Genomic DNA, 27,962 nt, shown 5'->3' with positions numbered 1-27,962 from the left:
CAATACATCCCAGGAGCTACATTTCTTTGCAGTTTTTGTTTTCGCGAATCCACCAGAGGCCGCTGTGTACGCTTTCTCAGATATCAAATTTCTCTTGTGAGTGGCAGCGGAAAAGGCGTCCATAGGGAGGCAAAAAAATGGTGTCATACTGCCCCATAGAGTTCGTTTTTGAGATAAAATGCACACATAATTTGCGATCTCCAGAAATGTATATAGGGCTACGTTTTCAGAATGAGCCTATGTAAGGTTTTTTTTTTAATGGCCTTTTTAAAATAACTGTAACCATTGAATAAAAATGTATAATAGTGTCATAATAAATTAAAATATGGTTAAAATCAATCAATTTCAATCCAGCTACCAAGTATATTTCAAACCTGTGGGAAGCACTTTTTTTTAACAAAAAAATGTTAGTTTAGGTGAACTTTTTACAGCAATTAATTTTCAGTATGACTCTGATTAGAGGGATTTTTAGCACAGAATCAAGCCTAATGTAGTTTTTTCATTCATTGTCTTGTCGGCTTAGTCCCTTTATTAATCCGGGGAATGAACCACCAACTTATCCAGAAAGTTTTTTTACGCAGCAGATGCCCTTCCAGCCGCAACCCATCTCTGGGAAACATGCACACACGCACTCATACACTACGGACAATTTAGCCTACCCAATTCACCTGTACCACATGTCTTTGGACTGTGGGGGAAACCGGAGCACCCGGAGCAAACCCACGCAAAGACACGGAAACTCCACACAGAAACACCAACTGAGGCGAGGTTCGAACCAACGACCCAGCGACCTTCTTGCTGTGAGGCGACAGCACTACCTACTGCGCCACTGCCTCGCCTGTAGTTTTTTTCTATATATATAAAAAAATGTTATTAAACATGATTAACAGCATTTTCATAAACAGCAGATTCAAGGACTTTCAAGGACTTTTTAAGGCACCATTAATTTTAAATCAAGCACCTTTGTAAGCTTACCCCAGCATATGTAGCGCCATGAAAGTCTATGTACTTAACACTTAACTTAGACTTAATATTTAAATTAAAAATCCAAGAGTAAATATAAACATTTTTGTATTAAGTACTTATTTTAAAATAAGTAATGTTCAAAAAACTGTGATAAAAATTAGTTGAATTCAATAATGTAAACATTCAAATGTGGTTTCTGAAATATTAATAAAATGTGCATTATTTGTCTGTGTTGTTGTACAAGATTTAAATTTATGATTATTAATTTAGGATTTTGTCATTTTTTCATTGATTTTGCCAACCGAGTACATATGTTTAAATTAAACCATCAACAAATTTTATTTAAAATTTCAAGCACTTTCAAGGATCTGTGTTTGTTTTTAAGTACTTTCCAGGCCTTGAATCCATACGTCTGAAATTCAAGTTTCAATAAGTTTGAGAACCCTGTATGTGTTATTATTCATCAAAAATACATAGGTTAAATACAAAATATTTAGCTATTTTGATAACCTCATCTGACCCATAAAATCAGAAAAAACGCTCTTTAAGGTAACAAGTGCAAGTTCTTTTTCTACAGCGAGAGAGCAGCCGAAATGGTCTGAATCGCTATTATTCAGTTTGGAAAATGAATGAGCCCTCTGAGCGACAAATTCATTTAGAGCCGAAAACTCTGGACAAAGCTCTCTGCACCGAGCCTTCAGCTGTTTATAGTGAAAAAGGAAAGACATTTTCACACCTGCTGAAGTGCAGCTATATGTTGACCAGGGGAAGGGGAGCATTACCTCTGGGTGGATTAGCAAATGGCAGTGCAGATGAAAGAGAAATATCAGAGTATTGTCAGAGGACAGAAGGGGTTCAACATAACGCCTGGCATTATACGGGTGCAAACACCTTAGCCTGTGCAACTGTGTGCTGAGAACAGCCAATATTCCAACCCACGTGAAAGGGCAAAAGCTTTCCCGTAAAGACCGTGCACACAAAACATCCCATCAAAGAATGAAATGCACCATATTGGGATAATAATGATTACTAGATTCAATATGGACCAAACATCGAATCGGGTATTTTCAAAAAGCAAATGATTCAACTGGGAAACATGTTCATTTCCTGCTTGCTTCAATATATCAGACAGCAAATCTCAAAATTCCTTATCTTCAATGTCACCCATTAAATAATTGAACAGCAGAAACTAAATCACAAGAATAAATATCTAAACCCCCAACATGGCTTACACTCATGTTAGAGCTGTAATTATAATTGTACACAGATGAATAAAATCAGATTTATTATTTGCTGTAATCGTATTAGCTGTCAGTAATAATCCTGAGGATGATGATATTAACAGATTAATAGATAATCTGGTTGTGTCGCGTCTTGGCCCTCTGAGTCTCCCCTTGAGGAAATGCTACGGGAGATGCTGTTTTACTTCATTATTACAGCTGAGTCCTCTTCAGTCATCCAGCAGCAGATGAGTGTTGTAGCTTGTGATAGCTTGTTGTGTTTTTCCGTGATGAGAATTTTCACAGCATCCAGAGAAGTGCTAAAGACTTTTCTGGGTGAAAAGAAGTGGAAAAAGGAGCAAAAGCTCTGTTGCAAATCCCAGTGAGCTGCTTACAAGGACATCCTTAACGGACAAGGCAATCCCAAAAAGTACAAAATTTAGAGAAATAAATCATCCAATATACAAAGAGAATGTATATAAAATGAATTTTACATATACAGTCAAGCCCAAAATTATTCATACCCTTTGCAAATTCCAACTAAAAGAAGATAAAAGCTCATTTTTTTTTCTACAAAGATGTAAGGCAAGCCAAGGCAGGGTTATTTATATAGCACATTTCACAAACAATGGTAATCAAAGTGCTTTACATAAACAGGAATAAAACACAAGTATAAGAAAATGAAAAATATAATAAAAATGATAAAAACTGATGAAAACTGATTAAAATGGGTTAAAACAGGTTTTAAAAGAATAAAAAAAGAAAAGAAAGACATGATAGTGTGATCTGTCGGCCATAGCACAGTGTTCATTCAGTAAAGGCACAGCTAAACAGTCTGTTTTCAGTCTTGATTTGAATGTGCCTAAAGTTGGGGAACATTTAATTATTTCTGTAACCTGATTCCAGCAGCGGGGGGTGTAATAGCTCAGGGCCGATTCACCCTGCTTTGACTGAACTTTTGGAATTTCTAGTTTATTTGATCATAATGATCTCACCCTGCTGAAAAATCCAGCTTAAACCAGGTCGACCAGGCTGGTTTTAGAGGGGTTTTGGCCACTTCCAGGCTGGTTTCCAGCCATTTCCAGCCTGGTTTTAGCTGGTCAGGCTGGGAGATGACCAGCTAAGAAAGGACATGAAGTACATAAAGAAAGGACAGACTTTGAAGGAATAAACAGTGTGAGGAGAGATCCATTATAGTGCACTGGGCAAGTCTAAACATGTTCCGCCCATGCATGCACGGCAGGCAGGTCAGTACAATTATGTAATTTATCGGCTTAAAGATATCAGCCTAATTAAGACATCAGATCGATAGCTATAATCTTAAAAATAGCATTTATTGGCAGATAATGATATGGCCGCCGATATATTGTGCATCCCTACAATGTTGTTATCAAAACTTTCAGACAAAGGAAAAAAAATAGTGTGAGACTGATGACGTTAGCCAGAAGAGAGAATAACGTCAAATGTACTCTCAGCCCCAAAGGCGCTGCATTACAAACACCTCGCATATGCGGTAAAAAATGACGTATTACAATACTCATAAAGACATTACGTCCCCACAATGTGATGATTCCCAGAACCACACATACATATTTTATCCATGTATATTAAAGAGGATGGAGAGAATGCTTGGTGTACTGAGAAGAATGCAGCAAACACACTTGCATGAACTAAAACAACTGCACATATACTCCCACACATAACCTCTTTCTCCACATACTGAGAGGCTGGCTCACGTGTTTGTCTTTTCAGTTCAATATATGCCCATTTCAGTATTTTCGTCAGTATCTGTGCACTTCAGATCCACCCACATTAAGACGGGTGAGTTTCACGAGCTTCTCTCTGTTCTCTAATCTGATCTCATAGTCATCTCAAGGCAATGATCAACATTACATGCCTCAATGCTTTACTGCAATTTCTCTTGGATCTTAATTGATTGAAAAGGCTGTGGTGTGTGGCCAACTTAGATACATGGGAATGAGTTCAAATACCTGTTATAGCAAACACTACGCTAACATTTCATTGCTAGCATATATTAACAGAAAACGTGACCTTTTACTGACCCTCAGTGGGTTACACATGCAACTTTACATTTATAGTACCATGAGCTAGTTATAAATAATACATGAAGGACAAATTAAAGTTTTCCCATTGTACACTACTGTTATTGATTGACATGATACAATAAAAACTGTAATCAAGACATAATCAAGAGAACTAATTAAAAATCTTTTATATTTTAATACAATAAAATGTAATACATTTAACACTTTTAACTGTTTTAAACACATTAAAGTGTACATAAATACATTAAATGCGTTCCTGTCTTAATGCTTAAAGTATTAATTCCCCTAAAGAAGTGTTCCACTACGATATCATATTTAAACTTTAGTTGATGTGTAATGTAGCTGTGTGAACATAACCAACATCTCTAAATGAAATACGCTCAAAGTTTAACGCAAAGATAGACATTGGCTTTACCAGAGTAAGCTTAGCAAAGCCTACAGTAAACAAAGTTTGGGGACCACAAAAAATAGATCTGGGGTAATGCAATCACAAACCCTTCAGTTCACATGCATCAACCACACGGATACACCCTGCGCAGTGAAGGGGCATGACCAGAGGTGATGTAATGTTATAGCAGAGAAAGCTAAAATGCCATCCAGCTATTTCCAAAGGACATGACACAAAGAGAGAAGTGCTTGTAGTTTAATTTTAATAATGTTCCAAAGAATTATAAAAAATATATAGCTAGCATTTGACAAATAATAGCTTCCAGAATCACTCTCAGTTCAGTGAAGGATTCGGCTAAAAACTCCTCAAAGAAGGAGCGGCTCCAGCATAATAGATAAAGCTGTGGATTGTAAGCCACAACCTGTAAGTATTATTATTTGTTAAAATTGATCTACATGCATAGTTTCTAGCGCTAGGACATAAACAAGGATGTAAACAATGGGAAATGCTGTTTGGCACCGCTAACAATTTAGCTACAAATTTATTATTGTCTGTCAAATCCCTGTAAAAAGCCACAATTTTCAGCAGCGCTGCAGTGTCTCTCTATGCTGCCGCTTTGTGTGCATTCTACATCTCAAATAACAAACTCCCAAAATAAATGTGAATGTTTCATAATACAAAAATACACTCTGAAGCACCCCTTTAATTACTTAACATACTTTGTTTTTTTTTTAAATTGGCCCAAAGCAAATTATTTTTTATTATTATTATTTATTTGTCAAAATTAAACATTCTGAATGTTGTCAAGATTTAAAAACATCCCTTCATTTAAACATTTACATGTGTAGGATTTTCATTTTATAACAATATGTAAGAAAACGTCAGATCCTTATCATTACCGTATTTTTTTCTAATGATTTTTTTTATGATTACAGTCAGATAATTTATTAATTTTTCAAGCATACCAAGGAATACAAATATGATGACAACAGTTTAAAATTTTTTGAATGCGGGTAAAACTAATGGATCTGGATCCCTCAGTTAATTTTCTGGAGAACACTGACCTTAGTTTAAAGAAGTGATTGAGAAAATATTTTTATTTTAAATGCAAGAGTCTATATACTTCCCACATTTCATATTGTAATCTCATTTTTATTACTTCAGCGGGTTTGAGTTTTTCTCCTAATTATCTTTTGATGGGTCTGCAGGAATCAAGTGGGTGTCTGTGCAATACGTTAATCTCTATGGATGTACATTGAGAGGCAGAAGTGGAGGACACAGAATGTGTGTGTGTGTGTGAGAGAGAGAGAAAGAAAGTCTTCTCAAGGGTAATATCACCCGCTGCATGACATGAGTCTAACAGTGATAATTAAAATTCAATTATATTACAGAATAAAACATAAACACTGAAGCATTTAATTGACATTCGCTGAAAATATAAAGAAAATCCAAATTTAGTTATGAAAGCAAAGAAAAGTCATCAATTTTTAATTGCCATGTACACACTGCAGATAAATATTGTTGTCAATTGTGTTTAGCAACTTAATCTTGTCCTGTTCCCACACACACACACACACACACACACACACACACACACACACACACACACACACACACACACACACACACACACACACACACACACACACACACACACACACAATCAAGTCCTGTGACCATTCCCTTAATGTGGTACAGGACTGAACTGAACATTTATTGGCTCTTCTGGAAACTGACAGCTCATTTGAAATTTCTGCCTTTCTTTTCAAACTGAGAGCTGTGACTTGAATAAATTGGTGCATATTTTGACAGCAGATTGTTCCTCTCCATCACAGTTGTTCTCACCTGCCATGTACTAGGGATAACCTAAAACATTATAGTTCAGGCAAGAGCACCACTGAGGCCTATTCAGAGCGAGAAGTACAACTATAACGATGAATGAATGATGCATTTGTACAGAACTTGAAAGGCTTTACACTTTCTCCCCTCGCTCACCACCACAAGGATAATGCAATGGCAGCTTCTGGTCTCCACACACCATCAATAGGTGGAGGGGATGAAGTTGAATGGTGATTATTAATAGGGAGACATGATTGAAAAGGGCAGATGTAGAACATTTGGCCAGGAGACAGCAGTCAGGATTTTTTTAATGATCACTGTGTCAGTGTCTTCTTATACAGTATATTATTAGGAGCCAGAAACCACATTAGGTCCACAGAGCAGAGATTCACAAACACCACATATTTTTTAAATGTGAATTACAGATTTTCAATCAAATATTCCAGTCTTCCAGTCATCGACTTTTACTAAAATTGTTTTATTTAAAATCCTCAAAATAAGGTTTAAAAAAAAAGTTAAACCAGATTAAAAACCTGTCATGCGTTTATGTTCACACTGTCATGACTGGCTGTTTATGTTTCAAAGGGGTCATGAACCGAGAAATCGACTTTTGCTTGAGCTTTAGTATTTAAGAGGTCATCATGCTAAAAGAAAATCCTGTATGTTTCGAAGAATTCAGACCTAAAATCATCCTTACTACTATAAAAGTTTATTGACACAAGGCCAAGAATGAACTCATTTATGATATCATAGGCAGGTCACACATATAAATGTGTAAAATAAAATAAATGTAGTTCCACCTACTGATTTGCACAGCACATAATCAGATCAAGTTTACAAATTTGCAAAGTTCACTGCAAAAAAATGCTAGTGTCCACACAATTGATTTGTGTTGGGAAATCATGAAGAAATTAAGTTTTATGTCTCCAAAAAACTCAAAGGTTGTGCTGTTTCGACACATTTTAAAAGAGTAGTTTGAACAACAGCAAACTTCATTTTTCGAGGTTATATAAGTATGATTGTGAAGTATTGTGCAGTGCACACAAACACACACACACACACACACACACACACACACACACACACACACACACACACACACACACACACACACACACACACACACACACACACACACAGCATATGAAATGTCCCAAGCACTATTGTTAACTGTCCAAAATAGGAAAAAATGTTTCTCTCTGATCAAAACATGTTTAAAAAATTACGTTATATATGCATTCAAAACAGTCAGGAAAAAAGTTTTTTTTTATGTAAATTCGGACCATGAGTCCACATATATGGACATCATTTTTCTCTAAAAGTATATCATATCAAAAGATGATACTTTTATTTCTAAAAGGTTCCAATAAGCCCAAATAGCAAAGAGAAATAAAAATGCATGTAAAAAAACACCTTGAGCCTTAGGAGGTTACTGCACTGACTGTATTTTCTATCCCCCTACCACAACCCTAACCCTAAACACAACCGTCACATCAAACATAAAGACCTTCATGAAGACCAAACCCCCACAAGGTCAACATGTACTGCTATTGGTGTTCTTGTGGGCACATTGGGTCCCCACAAAATAAGGAATAGGCTACATTCATTTGATCAAAATGACTACTTACTTATTCATTCCTACGGATGTTTATATCAAATTTGATATTTAGCCGCACCATGTTGGTGTTTCGTAACATCTACATTTTTACAAAGTGGGACGTTAGCCCACTGCTCAGCCCCCAACCTGGAGGACTAGGACATACACACATACACTACGGACAACCCAGTTCACCTATTATTCATTTTACTAATGTTTTTAAGCTAAATGCCAGTAAAACTGAAGCCCTCCTGGTTGGCTTAAAGTCTATTCTATCTGAAGCTCAATCCTTTACCCTGTCTATTAATAACTCTCCAGTTAGTTTTACAAATCATACAAATTTTAAATCTCAGATAAAAATCTTCTGTTCAGGATAGCTTTTATTTATTTCCTGGTCTAATATCCTGTCTACTTTTTTTTTCTTTGTATTTTTATGATGTGCTTGAGACAAATTGTAAGGTGTCCTTGAGTGTTTTGAAAGGTGCCTATAAATAAAAGGTATTATTTTTATTATTATTACCTATAGCGCATGTCTTTGGACTTGTGGGGAATCTAAAGCACCCGGAGAAAACCCACGCAAACACGGAGAAAGCATGCAAACTCCACACAGAAGTGCCAACTGACCCAGCCGGGGCTCGAAGCAGTGACTTTCTTGCTGTGGGGTGACAGCACTACTCACTGCACCACTGTGCCACCAAAATTACTACAGTTTAAAACAGGGGTCTCAAACTCGGGGCCCGTGGGCCATTTGCGGCCCTCAGTGCAATATTTTGTGGCCCGCGCCGACCGCTGTACTTTGACAGAATCAGCGGAGCGGGGAGAGAGAGCGCTCCCCGCTCCGCTGATTCTATCCGTACACAGCGCGCTTGTCACTCAATGCGCGTTGTCGCGCGCGTTCTGATCAGCTGTGTTGTCGCACGCGTACTCAAGAGCGGTGTTATCGCGCGCCTACTGAAGGGCGGGACCGAGAGTGTGTCGCGTCGCGGGGGCACTTTTGATCATTTTGGAAGGGCACTTTCTATGCAAGACTAAAAAGGGCATGTGCTCTGCACAGGTTGAGCCCTATGTGTGCACGTGCCTGCCCTGCATCTTATATATATTGATATTATAGGTAGATACAGACTGGTACAGACTGATGTGACTGAAGTGGGGTGGGGGTGTTTTATTTATACATAAATAATAAATTGGCTCTAAAGCCAAATGTGGTTCAGATTTGTGAGAAGAAGCGCTGTCAAGTCTCTGGCAGCAAGAAGTAGGCAAAAGATGCCATGTTCAGAAGAACTGTTCATAATCTTCACTCAATGTTCTATTAATGTTCAGGACACTTCATGTTCAGAAGAAATAATTAAAACTGTTAATAATGACATTTGAGGACTTTTTTGTGAAATCCCTTATGCGGCCCAGCCTCACCCAGACTTTGCCTCCTGCGGCCCCCAGGTAAATTGAGTTTGAGACCCCTGGTTTAAAATAACAAAAAGCCAGTTCATGACCCTTTTAAATGTTATGATTTGTCTTAATGACGATCGTACGCACAATTCCACTACAACTTCTTTACATGATTTTACTGATAGTTCAAAACCAAACATGTGTAAATCTGATATAAACACTCTGGGATTAACATCAACAAAATATTCAAAACATCAAAAAAACAAAAACAAAAAAAAGCACATTCTTGTATTTATGGTGCTGCATCTTCCGTCTGTAAACATGCACATTTATTATCAAGAATATAAGCAACCAGCAATTAAACTTCAGTGCATTATCCCCTAGCGTCATGAATCTCCTCCCCCATAATGAGCCAAACTCCTCAGCAGGGGTTCCTCTCTCTCTGCCTAAACACAGCTTCACCAATCAAACCTTTCAAACCGTCTTCACAGGCCTTACACAAGAGCAAAGGCCACTTTGATTGTACATTTTAAATGCAGGTTGCTGATAATAATTTATACTTAAAAGCTTCCTTCACAGCGTATCTGAAGATTAGGGTAATAGAGGGGAAAGAGAGTGCGAAAGGAGAGCAAAAGGACACCGCTGAGTTTAAGGGCAAATACTGCTTTTCTTCTACAGAAATGGGAATGTGATGTTAGGAGTTATTTTATTCATGTCTGTGACTCCCCAAGATATGTTTTATGCAAATGGTCCAACCTTTAACACAGTGTAAAGGCTTTGCATGTGGAGGAGGTTATTAATGTATGTGTGGAGTCATTAAAAGTGCACTACTGCCCCAATTAGTAAGTTAAAGAGTTAAACAATATTAAGTTTTTAGTTTTATGCATTATACAGTAAAACAGCTATTGTAACTAGCCCAGAGGATACTGTGTGCTTTGAAGAACTTTGAATCTACCACCAACGCTGTTCTCCCGAATGTTTTACAAACAGGTCCTTCTGAACAAACTGAGTAATGAAAGCGATTTCTGTCCGACTAACTGCAGTATGAATAAATTATGCTGCCAGTGTTCTGCTCCTTGCTGACTTTATTTTTGCTGTTGTTTTGTTGCTTTTTTTGCTGTGCAGTGATGTTAACATTATAATATTATTTTATAACAATATTTCTGGATTATGCATCATTATTAAAATAATTACATTTGCAGTTTGTTCAAACTACTTTTTAAAAATAATAACAAGAAAATTGTTGAGTTTTTTTGGGACAACTTATGTAATTTTTTATGTTCATTCATTTATTTTCCTTTGGCTTAGGCCCTATATTCATTAGGGGTTGCCACAGAGGAATTAACCGCCAACTTATCTAGTATATGATTCCCCACGCTGGTTTATGTTCAATCTACTTACATTTGTGAAAACTACATTTGTGAAAACTCCACCAATCAGCTGGTGTGTGGTGTGCGGTCTGGGGCAATATGGCTGCAGTCGTGTCATCCAGGTGGATGCTACACCCCCCAAAACTGTGTAAAGTGCTTTGAGTGTCCAGAAAAGCACTATATAAATGTAAGGAATTATTATATGACTCCTGGTTTTAATATTACAACTGTATTTACAATAAATCTGATTTAATCACTTTATTTAATTGAGCATTTACTAATAATTTTATTCTCACTTTTTTAACAAGCACTAACTTGATCAAGAGTGACAGTAAAGCCATTAATAATGTCAAATAAAAATAATTATTCAGAAAAACCCTTGTCAAGTATGAAAATAATAGAATCAGTAGCTGATGTATTAACAATAAATCAAATATACTCATTTTAAGACGGTTACTGCAAAACTCCAAAGGTTTAGGCCAAACATATTTAATAATGAATGAGCAAACTCTAAAACATGCTCCAATCATCCCTGTTTTCTCCTGAATGATGAGCCTCTGGTTCAAATTGAGCTGATGGATTAGAAAAAGATTTGAAATGTAATTTCTGTGCGAGCACGATTCTTCAGAAGTTACGGGCTGTACAGCATTAAGAGTAATATGTATTCATAGACCATGCCTTAACATCTTCAATTATAAATCAAAAGGAGCAGTCCGGCAGGTTATATTCTCATAAAAAATAGAAGTCTCACAAGCAGACATCAAGCAGGAAATCAATTATAATCAGCAGCGCGGTGAAATATTACAGTGATGTTAATGCTCTTATTTTCCAGTTCAGCGCAGGACACGCAAATCACAGCTATAAATCCAGCAGATAAACAAACGCTGTCAAGGTGCTAATCACAGCGCTAATAGTTAGAAAATGGAAACCCATAAAAGATCGAGCTGGAGTTGAAAGACGTGTCCTGTATTTCATTATTATATGATTAAGTGTAAGAGAAAGCGTAAGCCTGCGGTGACACAAGGACAAGAGATTTTGCTCGGCTGTGTTCAGAGATATGAAAAACACACTATAGTCTGAGCTGAATAATAGGTGGATAATTATGAACACAACAAAGTAGTTCAGTTGTGAAATATGTTTTTTGTTGGCATTAATGCATAATGGTCAACATAATAATCTCTTTACATCCTTTTTATGTTCAGCCAGTGTGATGTTATCATCAGTACTTACTTTTCAAATGTATTTAGTGTAGATAAATTAAGAATGATACAACATTGACTCTAATTCAGAGATGAACAAATGTTTAATCGTACTTTAGGACTATTAAATGTAATCAAAAATGCATTTATATTATTAAACGTCACTCTAAAACAACTTTTTTCTGTCTGTTCTGTGTGAATGTGTTAATAATTATTCTTGTGCAGTACATAAAAACGCTGATAGTCTTTCATGGTAGCACTTCGCTCCTAGCAGAGAAGTAAGCAACATTTTTTTAATGATTGTATTCACATTTATTGATATTCTTGCCAAATATTTTATAGATTGTATAAAAAAAGTATGTAATTTACTTATAAAAGTAAGAAAAATGACTGTATTGAACAGCAAGCTTTAAATCAGGATTTTATAATGGAATCATTATAATGGACAGTGGGGTTTAGACATAAAAGGGATAGTTCACCCCAAAACGACAATTTACTTATTATTTACTCTCCCTCAAGTTGTTTCAGACTTGATGAGTTTCTTTCATTATTCTTTTTCTGTTGAACAAAAAGACAGCTGAAAACCTTTTGGTAACACTTTAGAATAACTATCTGTTATAACTAGTTAATAGACCATTAATAAACTGTTAGTTAACAAGTTATAAATGACTTGTTAAACAAAAGTTAATAGTTTGTTAATTATTTACAACTGTGCCTTATTAATGGCTAATAGATAACTTACAAGCCGTTTGTTGACAAGTTGTAAATGACTTCTTAACTGTATTTTAATGATTTATAACTATACCTAATAAATTAGTAATAGATCATGAACAAGCTGTTAGTAAATAACTTAATAAAGGCTTGTTAAGTATCAGTTAATAGTGTATATATGTTATTGGGACGTTATTCTAAAGTTGCAGCTATTCTTCATTTATTAACTGTTAGTAAATGAGGAATAGTTGCAACTTTAGAATAACGTCCCAATAACATGCTTAAGCTAATAACTAACACTTAACTATTATATTTACTCACACTTTACAGATCAGTTGTTCACCCTATAATAACACCAGTGAAACTTTTTTATTAGACCACTGGTGTAATTTTAAATTTTTTATTTATTTTGTTTTCATGTTTAGCACTTCATGGGTTTGTATTCTTGCATACTGCTGTACTGCCATGTCATGGTTCAGTATGTGTGTTTCTATACATTAAAGACAACTTTTAAAATTTCATCTGTGGAGTTTCTTTGGTAAAACACAGCACACAGAAAAGCCTATAAGTGGAACAAGGTTTAGAAACAAACATTTTATATTTTAAATATTACATCAAATTTCTGTAGCTTGAACTTATTCCATCCATTTGCTGTTCTACAAGGATTCATTGGTATTAGTAGATGGTTAACAAACGATGAACAACTCTCGTCTGTAAAGTGTGAGTAAATATAATAGTTAAGTGTTAGTTATTAGCTTAAGCATGTTATTGGGACGTTATTCTAAAGTTGCAACTATTCCTCATTAACTAACAGTTAATAAATGAAAAATAGCTGCAACTTTAGAATAACGTCCCAATAACATATACACACCATAACAGATACTTAACAAGTCTTTATTAAGTAATTTACTAACAGCTTGTTCATGATCTCTTAAAAATGTATTAGGTATAGTTATAAATCATTAAAATACAGTTAAGAAGTCATTTACAACTTGTCAACTAACGGCTTGTAAGTTATCCATTGCCCATCTATAAGGCACAGTTGTAAATAATTAACAAACTATTAACTTTTATTTAACAAGTCATTTATACCTTGTTAACTAACAGTTTATTAATGGTCTATTAACTAGTTATAACGGATAGTTATTCTAAAGTGTTACCAACCTTTTTTTTTTATGTCTCTCTATTATAATGAACAGTGGGTTCTATAATAATGTGCAGTCTATAAAACAAAAACCTGAAAAGTAAATTAAAATGTTATATTATAAGTTTGTAACCTTAAGAAAAAAATTCAATTTAAGATAAACAATTTGTATTACTTTATTTTAGTTTCATGTTGGTGTGTTGTTTTTAAAGTACAGCTGTTTTACGTGATGTATATTGAAAAGAAAAAACAAAACAAAAAAATCTAATAAATTATATTATTTTATTTGCTCTCATTTTTGGAAGCCTTAAGAGCAGGGAACATGTAATTCAACATTTGTCTGAAACTTGGAACGAATGTAGTTCATGTCTGAGGAGTTAATAGTTGTACTATTTAATATATTCATGCAAACCAACAAAACTATTTGAATAAACATATGAATACGAAAAATACTGTTTTTTATGAATGGTACTTTTAATCTTGCACATATCAGTGAGCAAACATACAATAAATAAAATAAGGTTTCAGTACAATAAACAAATACCTCCATTTATATCTCTCTATAAAAAATAAAAACAGCAATACAGACAATAATAATCAACAGGTGAATTAACCTCCAGTGCATAAATAACAAGTCATGCAGAGCAAACTAGAAACTACAGCATGCTGTTGTCGATTTAAAAAGCTGAGTCTGCGTTTATCTATGTCCCCTTCAACAGTACATCAAGAGTTATTTTTATAATGATAAAGACCCTAAAGAGCTTTAAAAGGCCAAATGTATAAACCATAATCTCTTCATAAAAGAGGCAGTTGGAGAATCAATGCTTGTATAGGTTGCATGTCAAAGAGCAAAGCAAAATCAATATTACTTTATAATCCAGTAGTGAACTCAAATGTGTGCATTCAGCAGGCAGATTAGTGTGTAAGAAATAAACTGTGTGTGTGTAGGCAGAATTGCTGTTTTATTTACAGTCATTGCATTTACATATCCCCCTTACACCCACTGTAATAATCTAGCAATGCAAGAACCAACTGCTGAGGGCCTGAAAAAAACCCATCTCTACCACTTTCTATGAAGCTCTTTGATGAATTGTAAATCTGTTTATAATTATTCAAAATTCAAGCATAACAATTCTTTGCATGTACCTATAAAGACACAACAAACCTTATAATGTATTATAATGACTGTTATAGCTACATTTATAATGGTGTTATTAATGATTATTAGTAGGGCTGGGCGGTACGACGGTATATATTGTTACTGCAAAATGAAATGTGTATAGTTGTGTTCTGTGTATAGTGTAAAATTGAAATAAGTGGGCATGGCTAACTTGCATAAACCAGCAAGTGTTGTTTGAGGCTGAGGCTCAATGGGAAACTAGCAGGCATGCTAATTCTTTTATATTTTTAACAATAAGTGATCACTTAGTTTTATTATTTATACAATAATTGTATTGCTTACATTTTCTGTTTTAGAGGAAATTTGTTTGTATTTCCTTAAATTGTTTTTATATTTAAGTTGTATCTTCCTGTTACTTACTTGAGATATATTTTATATCTGTGAGAAGATGTTTCTTGAAAAATGTTTATAATAATAAGGTCTGTTCACATAAAAATAATTTGTTGTTCATTTAAAGTCTTATTTTGTTTAACATATGTATACGGTTAAAAATAAAATACAAAATAATCAAATAAGATCAAGTCCTTTTCTTTTCCTTAATTGACTGGCTTATTTATTATATAAAGCCCTTTTGTAGTTTTTCTGGAATAACTACCTTAATAAAAACAATATCAGGAAAGATAACGTTATCGTGAAAAAAATCATTTAGTCATCGCTCAGTTCTACTTACTAGTGACGTATTTATTATTTTTCAGTTAACATTTTCATAATATTTTACTCTGATTTATATGTATTAATTCATCAGTGATGGTTGTATCGTGTTGAAGTCTACCATAGATATATACACTAGATATCGCATACGGACCCTGAGCATGCATCAATACTGTAGCCTAATTTGTACAGTGCTCCCACGATAAATGTCATTCAACCGCACTAGTCAAGACTAAAGCCAATGTGAAGATGCTAGACTTTTGCGCTGTTTACGGGTATAGTAATGAGCAAACAAAGAAAACAAAACATAAAGGCAGAACATTACATAGGTAAGATTTCGTTTTTCCCGTTTTTATGTTATTAACTCTTGTGCTCAACAAGTATTGATGATAATACAGTCTCTTACTGCACTGACCTTAAAGAAAAGTAGCACCAACTTGCACAAAATTCTAGGCTTATGCTAGTTTTGTTGAATTAAATCAGCAAAAAATGTAAATGAAATATGACAACAAGACACTGCGCTGCAATAAACTTATTGTCGGCTAAGTGAAGTAACGGCTAGTTTCGAAGTAACTTATTGTTATCAATTTATTGAATATTATTATTAAATATTACAAGTGTTATATACCATTTAGATGAGAAAGGTGGATGCGCACATTGAGACGCAGACTAACGGTGGTTCACACTATTCGTTCGTAACGGAGATTCATTTACAAATGAATCACTTTAGAATCTGAAGTGAAAGCAGGAAAGGAGTGTGTTTCTGGACACGGATGAAATCAAATTTAACAGGTAGGGAGATAATACATTTACATGCACACAAATACATGCTCTTTGTTGGCAATACCCATGTGGTCACTGATCCATTTATATAGAAAATTGATGTAAAATTATACATTTCGTAATTAAATAAAACTAATCGGCATACTGACCACCAGGAAAACTCCCGATCATAGATATATGTATGTCTATATATCTATGGCTCCTGATGGCCAGTCCTCCACTCCACCTTGGTCCTATATTCATTTCCAAGGAGCACTTCCCTGTACTAAAATGGTGGCTCCATTGACACATTCCTTGCGATAGTTAACAACAGCGTAGGCGACGTCTAATGTAAATATCTATAGTACTCTATAATGTTAAAACATTGGAATGTTAATTACCTATATAAAGACCCATTGGTAAGTTAATAGATTTTGTTCTTTGAAATAAGTGTATAATTTTATATTGTTAGAGCCATGTTGCCTTATAAATACTCAGAGTCATAATACAGTTACTAACCTAAAAAATGCATCATTACAGTCAAAACAACGTCATTTCTTAACATTTGCATGTGGAAAATTTCCATCCTGTTTTCACCTTACCTAAACCCATCAATTGTGCATTTAAAAAGATTAGTAACTGTATTATGACTCACATTAAGTACTTGATAAGGCAACAGGCTCTAACAATATAAAACCATACATTTAAGTTTACTTACAATAAGATTATTATGCCTCTGAAAAGCTCAGATGATGGAGTTAAGATTTTGGAAGTTTCTGAATTGACAACATTTGAGTTAATTGGAGGCACAACTGTAAAATAGTACTTAAGGAAAACCTCAAATACACTGCTTCCTTGTGTGACAACATGGGAAAATCAACAAGCCAGAATCAACAACAACAACAAAAAAAAGCCAGATTACAATTTACTAAATTACACTGGGAAAAACAATAATTTTGGAGACGTGTCGTCTGGTCTGATGAGTCTAAAATTTAACTGTTTGGCCATAATGACCAGTGTTACATTTGGAGGACAAAGGGGAAAGCTTACAAGCCTAGGAACACCATCCCAACTGTAAAGTATGGGGGAAGCAGTATCATGTTGTGGGGCTTTTTTGCTGCAGGAGGGACTGGTCCAATTCACAGCATAGTTGGCATAATGAAGAAAAAACATTATGTACAAATACTGAAGCAACACCTCAAAACATCAGCCAGGATATTAAAACTTGGGCACAAATGGGTCTTCCAAACAAACCGTGACCCTAAGCATACTGCCAAATTAGTTAAAATGTGCTTTAAGGACAACAGAGTGAATGTTTTGGAGTGGCCATCACAAAGCTCTGAACTCAATCCTATAGAAGATTTGTGGGCAGAGTTGAAAAAGCTTGTGCAAGCAAGACAGCCAACAAATCTGACTCATTTACACCAATGCTGTCAGAAGTAATGGCCTAAATATTGTGAGAAGCTTGTGGAAGGATACCCAAAACATTTGACCAAAGTTATACGTTTAAAAGCAAAGCTAAAAAATCCCAAGGAAATGTATGTAAACTTTTGACTGTCTAGAATTAAATGAAAAACTATCAAAAAAAATAAAAAATCTCATTATTCTGTCATTTAGCAAATGTAAATCATTTAGGTAATCCTAACGGACCTAATATAGTAAATGTTTAGTATAATTTACCATCAGACATTTAAAAAAAACGGTTATGTTGCTTTTTTTTAGAGTGTTTGTAAACCTCGGGTTTCAACTGTATATTGAACAATAAAATGAATTACCAATAAGTATTAATACCACTATTATAAATGCATTACATAAATGCATTTTTAGAATTATTATGCTTGATTATAAATAATCATAAACAGAGTTATAATTCATTACAAGCATGAGCGTCATAGGAAGTGTTACAAAAATTTCATCCAATTTTTAAAACAGGGCAATCTGTAATATCTTTCCTGAACATCGATCGACGATAACTTCCAACATCAGTGTTTCATGTGTTCCATGCACTCGCGCACACACAAGCAGGCCTCCCCCCCCCCCCCCACACACACACACGCACTGGCACACTCAAAAATGCACACACGAACACACATGCACACCCAACCTACACCTCGCTCCATTAAGTTCACCCACATACCGCACTGAAGTCTGACTATGCATTATCCAGACAGGCTCTATTTTTAGCCATTTCTTTTTCTCTCTGTGGTCTTACCTGCGGCACACTGCTCCTCGTCTGCTCCATTTTCACAGTCTCTTTCTCCATCGCAGCGCCATGACAAAGACACACACTTGCTGGTTGAGCCGCCACAGTCAAACTTCTCTGGCGGACACGTCTGGCGACCTGTGAGCAACAGCAGAGACATTTTAAAGGATGACATACTGTATCAACTAACATTAAAAATGTGTAGTTTCCAGATGCTATGTACAACACATTATGTACAAATTGCATATACAATATACAATACAGTGACATATTTTCATTAAAATAAATTATATATTTATATGGGCATATATTCACATTAAAATATTTGAAGTCTATAGCCTATGCGTCAAAGAGGAATTGGCTATTTGATTAAAAATACAGCAAAACTGTAATATAAGATATATTATAAAAATGCAACTGCTTTCCAATCCAAAATATTTTAAAATATAATTTATTCCTGTGATGGCAAAGATTTGCTTTTCTTTGGCTGTTTCTTTAGTGTCCTGTGATCATTTAAAAATGACCCTAATGCACATCAGGTTCATTTATTTTTATTAGCCAATCAGTTGTGCTGCTTATTATTATTATTTTTTTTTTTGTGGAAACTTTGATACAGGATCTTTGATGAATTGGAAGTTCAAAAGAACAATATTTATTACAATTATTGTAAAAGTCTATTTAAAATTAATTTGTGCATATTTTATATGGTGCATAATAAATGTCTTAATTGACAATCTTTTTAATTATTTTTTAATTTTATTTAATATTATATAACTTTTTATTTTTTATTTTATTTATTTAACTATTAATTACTTGAATTATGTAATGTACTTCTAGGTTAAAATATGAAATATGAAAATGTTTTTAACCATGATGAAAAAAAAAATGATGATTTCAAATAAATAATAAAAAATAAAAATAAAAGATATATTGCATTATTTTGAATTATTTTATGATATAATACATATTTTTCAATATAATAATAATAATAATAATTTATTATTATTGGCTTGGGGCACACAGAGCTACGGCTGGATCAGTTGGCGTTTCTGAGTGGAGTTTGCATGTTCTCCCTGCGTTCGCGTGGGTTTCCTCCGGGTGCTACGATTTCCCCCACAAGTCCAAAGATATACAGTACAGGTGAATTGGGTAAGCTAAAACTTGTCTGTAGTGTATATGTGTGAATGAGAGTGTATGAAGGAAATCCACGCAAACATGGGGAGAACATGCAAACTCCACATAAAAATGCCAACTACCCAGCCAAGGCTCAAACCAGTGACCTTCTAACTGTGAGGCGACAGCACTACCCACTGCGCCACCCTTAAATATATTTATTATTATATAACTTTTTAATTTTTCACATTTATTTACCTATTACTTCTGTGAATTCTGTAACTTGGATGGAAAAATGAATCAGTATGTACTGGATTAAAATCTGATCCCTTAAAATGTTTTAACCCAAATGAAAACCCCAGAAATAATTAAAAATTTAAATTAATTCATTAATTAAATTATCTAAATTTAATTAAATTAAAAAATAATAAATTAATAATAAAAAATAAAAATCTTTTGAATTGTTATTGGGTTTTTGATTTGTGAACTACTAATGAACCCAACAAACTGTAAATGTCATGGAAAGTGTGCACCATAATAAAAAGAGTTAGAAAACAAACAAAAAAACAAACAAACCAATAAATAAGGTTTACAATAAAAGAGCCAATCTCTTTCGCTTTTATATTTGCTTATAAAAACTATGCCATCAATATGAACATCCTTTCTTGTCAAGCCCAATCACAGATCCACAAATTCAATAAGACATTCCTCTGGCCGTATTGTCCACCCAAACCCAAGCCCATTGAAACATTTTTGAAGTTTCATCCCAGATCACACAGCGTTCCCAAGACAGCTCCATAAATTATACATCTCTACATGTCTGGGAACCAAAGCACAAATCAATAGCAGCCAGACTGATTTCTCTCAGTCCCATTCTTCACAGTCCTTTCAGTAAATTTCGCTATATAAAAGAAGATTTATGAAGACCTTCTCACCTTCTCTGACACCTCGAATCTGTGTCTGCAGCCTATTGTTACTCAAAACCTATCTATAATCATAAGTCTGAATGCCGTGTCTTTTGCTGAAATCCGCTATTGTACCGATTTCTCTGAAGAAATGGGAAAACGACAGCTGTGAATCTCATTTGAGGTATCTCTTCATCAGCCATTGTGGCTCTGCAAATTGAGGCCCGGTCCATCTGTGGGAGCCATATTGGATCTGAGACTGACAGAGGAAAGTAAAAAAGGTCCTATTTAAAACCAAAGCTTAACCCAACTCTGTGAGGCTTGTTGGTGAGTGACTAGGGAAATGTATGTGACAGAGCGTGTTTGTTTGAACAACGTTCAACGTACGTGAATGTGTGAGTGCGTGTTTTTGGCTTTGTCAGCATGTGTCTGAATAAACTGAATGACCCGTTCTGAATGTCTGGCTGACTGGTGGAGATAGCAAAGCCTCCTGGGAAACGCAGTCTGTCTTATCTGCTCTCTTCCCTTCATAACCCTGAAGACTACGGTGCACACTGGGCTTTTCATTCACTGCACATGCTACTTCCTTCTTACTTGGCCATGCTGGAAAATACTCAGAGATTCAGTAATGGCACCATAACTAGTGTAAACTAAAGCAGCGATGGGAATATTGTCACACTTTTAATGAGCTTTAATGTGCTCATTACACTTCACAAAAACCATCATCAAGCTGGTTTCATGATCCATCCTAAAAACAATAAGACATAATCCAAAGGAGGTAGAGTAACAACTTCTCTTGAGAAGAACCCCATCATTTCTTTGTGCAAATTATATTGTTTTACACAAACACGCATTTAAAATAAAATCTAATATTAGTTTTGATAAAACATGCACTCTAGGGTCTATGTTTGCTTTGCTAATATTACTGAAAAGTTAAACATTCCATATTCTATTCTAAAACATAAAATCACTTACAAAAGATAACACTATTCTAATATCATATATAAATCATATAAATAAATAATGAACAAATAAATAAATAAATAATGAGGTTATTTTTCTATAAATATATTTACTTTAATAATAATATTAATGATGATGATGATTATTGTTATTATTATTATTATTATTATTATTATTATTATTAAGTAGGATGTTGTTTATTTATTTACATTTTTTTTTAAAAGTCTACCTTACAATTTGACACATAAAAACCACAGCAGAAGGTTCTAACCAACAGGCCCACATCATATACAGTAATAAATAACAAACTATAAAATAAAGGAATTAACGTATGCTCTGTATTTTGTTTTTACAAACTTTGGAGACGTAACATAGATTCCGCTTTTAAAAAAAAGGTCACCTAGCTTTTGCCATGAGGCTGTGTTTAAAATGACATCAATGGTTTCAAAGTGCACTGCGGAGGGGAGCACAACTGTAAACACAAAGATAGCTAAAACTGAACTATGAAAATACTTTGAATGCAAATTACACCTAATAGAGAAGACCTTAATGCTTTTTTATTTATAATAATTCCAACTTTGAATGTTAGAATGTTCTAAATGAATAGGGCATAGGGGGGATAAGTTGGAATAGAACAGCCAAGAACTATGTTCCTAACTACAGCTCCAAAGGTGTAGTTTCAAGTGCTCAAGTTTGCAACTCAATTTGCAAATGTTCGTTGCATCAATGGATTAGTGAATTATGTTTGTAGTTGGCTAACGATGGTTTTGGGAAACGCACCCCTGGTCGACTAAAGTTTATATTGCACCCTCTGGTGGATTTATTTGAGAAGAGAACATGTGAGAGAAATTTGTGATAATCAAAAAGCGTACACAGCAGCCTCTGGTGGATTTGCAAAAACAAAGACTGTGAGCAGACGCACTTAAGGTTATATATTTTGCTGTCCCCAGAAATGTAGACCTATGTACGTATCTGCAATGAGCTGGGGTATTAAATTTAATTATTAAAAATGTTCTTTTATTTCCTTTCATACAGCAGGCAAATATTACAACAGGTACAAAAAAGTTAACTTGCAACCCTGAGAAATGTCCACATTGAAACCCGTTAAAAATCTATTGTACACATATACAACATTAGTAATGAATACATTTTTTTTAAACATACATTTTGATTTCTCAGGACAATGCTTATATGCATACAATACAACACTTTTATTTATTATAACTTTTATTAAGCGAGGACCCATTGAATTGACAGTAAAGAAACAGAAAAGGCATTAATAATGTTAAGCAATAATTATTGTAGCATAATCATCATAGTAATGATTTCTGGAGGATTTTGCTTCACTGAAGACCAGAGAAATGCCTACTATAAGAATATTTTATTATGAGAACATTTGACAACATTAACATTTACAGTTAACTGTTATAGCTCAATATTGGATATGTTGATTATCTAACTATAACATTGGATATGACTAAAGTGCTTAATATACTTCAAACAAAATTGAAGAACAAACTGAAATTACATCATTTCGAACAAAATCTGGCTGAAACAAAGTTCGTTTTGATTTTGTTTTGGTGATTCGAAACAGCTAACGGTAGCTAACTTTTCTGAACACCTTTATGTTAACATTGGTCAATGGTCATTAAGCAATCGGTGCGTGTGTTCTGAAATGATGTGATTCACCCAAACAAGAACTTTGTTTGAAGTATAATGAGGGCTTAACAACACAAATCCTCTGTTTACAAACATAATGTTAAACTTTACCATCAGCAAATGACTTCCAAGAGCTCACTTAGATTGTTAATTCTAAAACTGATCAGCATAACACCCACACAGCTCTGTAAGATGAATGGTCAGTGGATGTAACTGTGAGAAACTGATGAACTCGAGGTAGAGGTTATTTATCCAGACTTAAAATAAAATCAGAATGATGCACTTTCTGAAGATTAGAGACAATTTTTGCACTACCAAGCACAACTCAAAGACTAACAGAATACTGACTGACAATGGGATTAAGTACTGTACAGTAACAAAGTAGAGAGAGTTTGCAGAACTCAAATAAATGTGTCAATGATAAACAATATTTTAATAACGACAACACGCATCATATTGTTTTAATGTGCACTTTAAAACAAAAAGTAAATCATTATTTATTTATTGAAAGCCTTTTAAGAACATTTAGAACATTTGCAGTAGTGTTCATTACAGCACCAAATGCTTTAAAGCTTAAATATTTGTTAAAACATTTTCAGGTTTTAATCTGGTCTAAATCATGAAAATTGACTGAAAATGTTATGATTCTTCTTTGTAGGCCTATAGTTTGTTAAAACTTTATCATTAGACTACATTTCTTAACAATACTTAAACTAAAATGATTACGAAACCTGTTTGTAAAGCAATTATTGTCTCAACTTATTAGTTAATGATTAATAACACTTTCATTTATCTGAGCTAATATAAAGTTTAGCTGTATCATTTTATCACAATACTATGACTAAAACTTCTAGATATTTCTCACTGATGTTGCAATGTGCAATTAACTGTGCAATTAACTGACTTTTACTAATGATACCTTTTTTTTGAGATGCGTTGCCTTATTGCACATTTTAAACCTTTTTGCAATTTAATTAGTTTAAAACATGTTTATTACTCAAATGTATGTGCAATAAAGCAATATACAGCAAAAAGTTTTGTTTTTGCTATTACCTGTTAAAGTAATTGCTACATGCTATAAAATGTTTGCTGTCTTAAGTTTTTATTAAGTTGAAGAAATCTTTTAAAAGAAAATCTAGTCATTTCAACACACCAATGGAACTTAAATATTAAGTTAAACTTTGCTTAACTTAAGAAAATTGAGTTGAAACCTGATTAACTTATTAAAATAAGTTATATTTGTGGTTATGACATTTTATATATTTTTGTCCAGTGTATATAGACAAAATCTTCACTAATTATTGCAACAAGAAAATTGGATATTGTCATATGCCTAGTCTCAAAAGTAACAAACTCATTCTTATTTATATAAAGAGCTCCACTTGTCCTCTGTGCACAGTTAAACTCATCCTGACTGCAATGCAATTTCTTCTGGGAAAACGAAGTTACTAAAAAAAAACACAGAGAGAGGATAAGATTATATTAACATATTTATCTAATAATGTAAATCATTTCCTTGGTGCTGGTGTAACATGGTTAATCTAAGCCGGGGAAATGAAATTTCTCAGATGCGCATCAATAAGCCCAAAGAAATAATCATTAGCTTTGCACAAACCACATTACATTAGCGAGGCAGTTTCGGTCAATAACGTCCGAGTGATGAGTTCCACGCTCAACTAAATTCAGATGTTTCTGTGAGTGGTGAGGATAATATTCGTCTAAGTGGGCATTAGAATGACTTCCATTACTCCTTTCTCATTTACCTAAATGCATCTCTATAATGGCTAAAAGTATTTGGACAGCACCAAAAATAACAGGGCTGACATTTCAAGTTGCGTCTGTAACTAACAAGTTATGAAATCAAGAATGCAGTCTCAGGTTTCATTCTGTCATTCTTTTTGTCCACAAACCTTCAATGATTTTTAATCTAGTTTTAAAACTTGAAGTCAAGTCAGCATGTACGTTATTTATCGTAAATATGATGCTATTACTTCAAATGATTTTTAATATTATTAATTATTATTCTTACTATTTAATTAATACTTTAATTCAGCAAGGATGCTTTAGACTGAAAATTCTGAAAAGTGTAAAAAAAAAACTTTCAAAAAGTTCTAAATGATTGTCAAAACTTTCACTCAAGCCCACATCAACAGTTTTTAAGATATTTAAGATAAGCTTTTTGTAAGATTGGTAAGATTATTTTAAAAAGAAATTAATAATTTTTATACACTTTAAATGTATAATAACGAGTGCTAAAAAATGCATTTGCATATAAAAAAAAATCACAGTTTACACGCACACACATATGAAGTACAATGGAAAACTAAATAGATAATAATTTTAAATATTTCTACAGCAGGATTTTTTCCTCCCTGAAGGATCATGTGACATTTAATCCTGTAGTAAGGATCCTGAAATTCAGCTTAGACATCATAATAAAAATAAATCCTAAAATAGAAAACAATTACTTAAAACAGTAAATAATATTTAATAGAGGGCAAAGCAGTGGCGCAGTAGGTAGTGCTGTCGCCTCACAGCAAGAAGGTTGCTGGGTCGTTGGTTCGAGCCTCGGCTCAGTTGGTGCTTCTGTGTGGAGTTTGCATGTTCTCCCTGCGTTCGCGTGGGTTTCCTCTGGGAGCTCCGGTTTCCCCCACAGTCCAAAGACATGCGGTACAGGTGAATTGGATAGGCTAAATTGTGCGTAGTGTATGATTGTGTGTGTGGATGTTTCCCAGAGATTGGTTGTGGCTGGAAGGGCATCCGCTGTGTAAAAACTTGCTGGATAAGTTGGCGGTTAATTCTGCTGTGGCAACCCCAGATTAATAAAAGGACTAAGCCGACAAGAAAATTAATGAATATTTAACAGAATAGTTCACACAAAAATTAAAATAACCTCATTGTTTATACTACCTTGGGCTTTTAAACCTAAGTTTCTTTCTTCTGTTAACACAAAAGAAGATATTTTGAAAAATTCTGGTTTGCTAACACCCATAAACTCTACTCAAAAGAAGAAAAAAATCAATCAAAAAGTCTATGAGTGCTACCCTACCAGCATTTTTCAAAATATCTTCTTTTGTCTTCAACAGACGCAATAAACTCAAAGTTTCCAAGTAAAGGGAATTATGAAAGAGTAAATGATTACAGAATTTTCATTTTCGAGTGAATTATCCTTTTAAAGGGTCATAAAACCCCCTCTTTTAGCCTAAGTCTACCTCAAAACATGAGGAGACTTATGATTTTACAGTTTATTAAGTAAAAAATGAAAAGAAATAAACAGTAAGTAATTTAATGCCCTGCTACATATATGAAAGGCTATTCGTAATTTAATATAATATAACCACAATTTGTTCTATCATTATAAAGATAAAGATGTTTATATGAACACTATAAATGAGAAGGACTTCTCTCCTCCTGAATTCCAGTCTGAATGCAGACACAGTGGATAGCAGAACAGCTGGTCTCTTGACCTATCTATTCCAACCATTAGCCCGGCTGGTAATTATAATGATTTTAAATATAGACGAACAAAGCAGCAGGGCGATATGTCTGAATGGTAATGAACTAAACTTATAAAAACAAAGTCTGCCATTCTCCAATTCTCGTACAGCCCTGCCTACAAAGATGCTTACTATACATAAACAGCTTGGCTGTATCGGCCCTGACAGCTTTGCAAGGAGAGCAATGCAACAAACCCTGTGGATTGTGGAAACAAACACACAAGACCCTTCATGAACAGCTAAATACAGCGTGCCTTGCGCGGCCGCGGTCTCACCGCTTGGCAGGCCTGTCTTCGTAAAGCACATAGAGTCATGAATAATTAAGAAGCAGGTTCTTCTCATAGGATAAAAAAACTCAGCTATGAATAATAATGAGAAACCGACCGTCATCACTGGACAGGCAGATCAGCGCTACGTCACAGATTTTGATCCGGCCCCAAAAATTATTTTAAACACAGAAGAGGAAACTGCCAATCAGGTTTATCCACAATTAAAGCTTACATGAGGGAACATTGTCTTAATTAATGCTCGACACACACAAATCTGTAAAAATCTCAAAAAAGTATTCAAGGATTTCTTGAACTTTTAACGTCCCTTCTAATTTAAACATAATTTTGACCAATTAAATGTCTTTTTGCCAGCTCTTTTTACATCTACGTTCCTGTTTGTTAGATCAATTCAATTCGTTCTTTGAATTGGAATTAAAAAGGCAATTTTAGTCGACCTCTGAACTGTGTACCCTGCTAATCTGAAATTAACTGTATTCTTGCTTTCTCTGTGGCAGAACTGTAGCCCTGGTGGGAAAGAGTTTACGTTAGATCCAAAAGTTAAGTTTTGTTAGTCCTTGGGAAGGTCATTCCTAATCAGAGTATGAGCCTCCAGGACATTGGATGGATATATCTTTATCACAAATGCTGACGGCTGCACACTCACACACTGGTCAACAACAAGAGGCAGCTCTATCGACACGCTTATCGACAGCTTTCTGGAGAATCTGTTTGATCCACAGATACAGCTCTCTGTCCAGTATAGTCACAGCCAGCAGCATTTTTCACAGAAATCCTACTGTTTCAATCTGTCTACAGTGGGTGTTTTTTTCATTCAAATACTCACTGTAGCCATTCATTTTCTTGACGGCTTAGT

At 34.4% G+C, this 27,962-nt stretch overlaps 1 protein-coding gene across 4 annotated transcripts in view; it reads right to left on the bottom strand.

Annotated features, from left to right (window-relative positions):
* Positions 1-27,962, bottom strand: part of lrp8 (low density lipoprotein receptor-related protein 8, apolipoprotein e receptor) — a 290,837-nt gene that overhangs the window by 106,944 nt on the left and 155,931 nt on the right. For all 4 annotated transcript variants that reach the window (XM_087255654.1, XM_087255652.1, XM_087255653.1 and 1 more), the window contains 1 exon segment: positions 18,692-18,820. In XM_087255654.1, coding sequence (XP_087111780.1) covers positions 18,692-18,820 — 129 coding nt within the window.

The sequence above is a fragment of the Danio rerio genome, chromosome 6 (assembly GCF_052040795.2).
Source record: "Danio rerio strain M-AB ecotype USA chromosome 6, GRCz13ab, whole genome shotgun sequence".
NCBI classification, from domain to species: Eukaryota; Metazoa; Chordata; class Actinopteri; order Cypriniformes; family Danionidae; genus Danio; species Danio rerio.
This window is presented reverse-complemented; position numbering and strand designations above follow the sequence as displayed.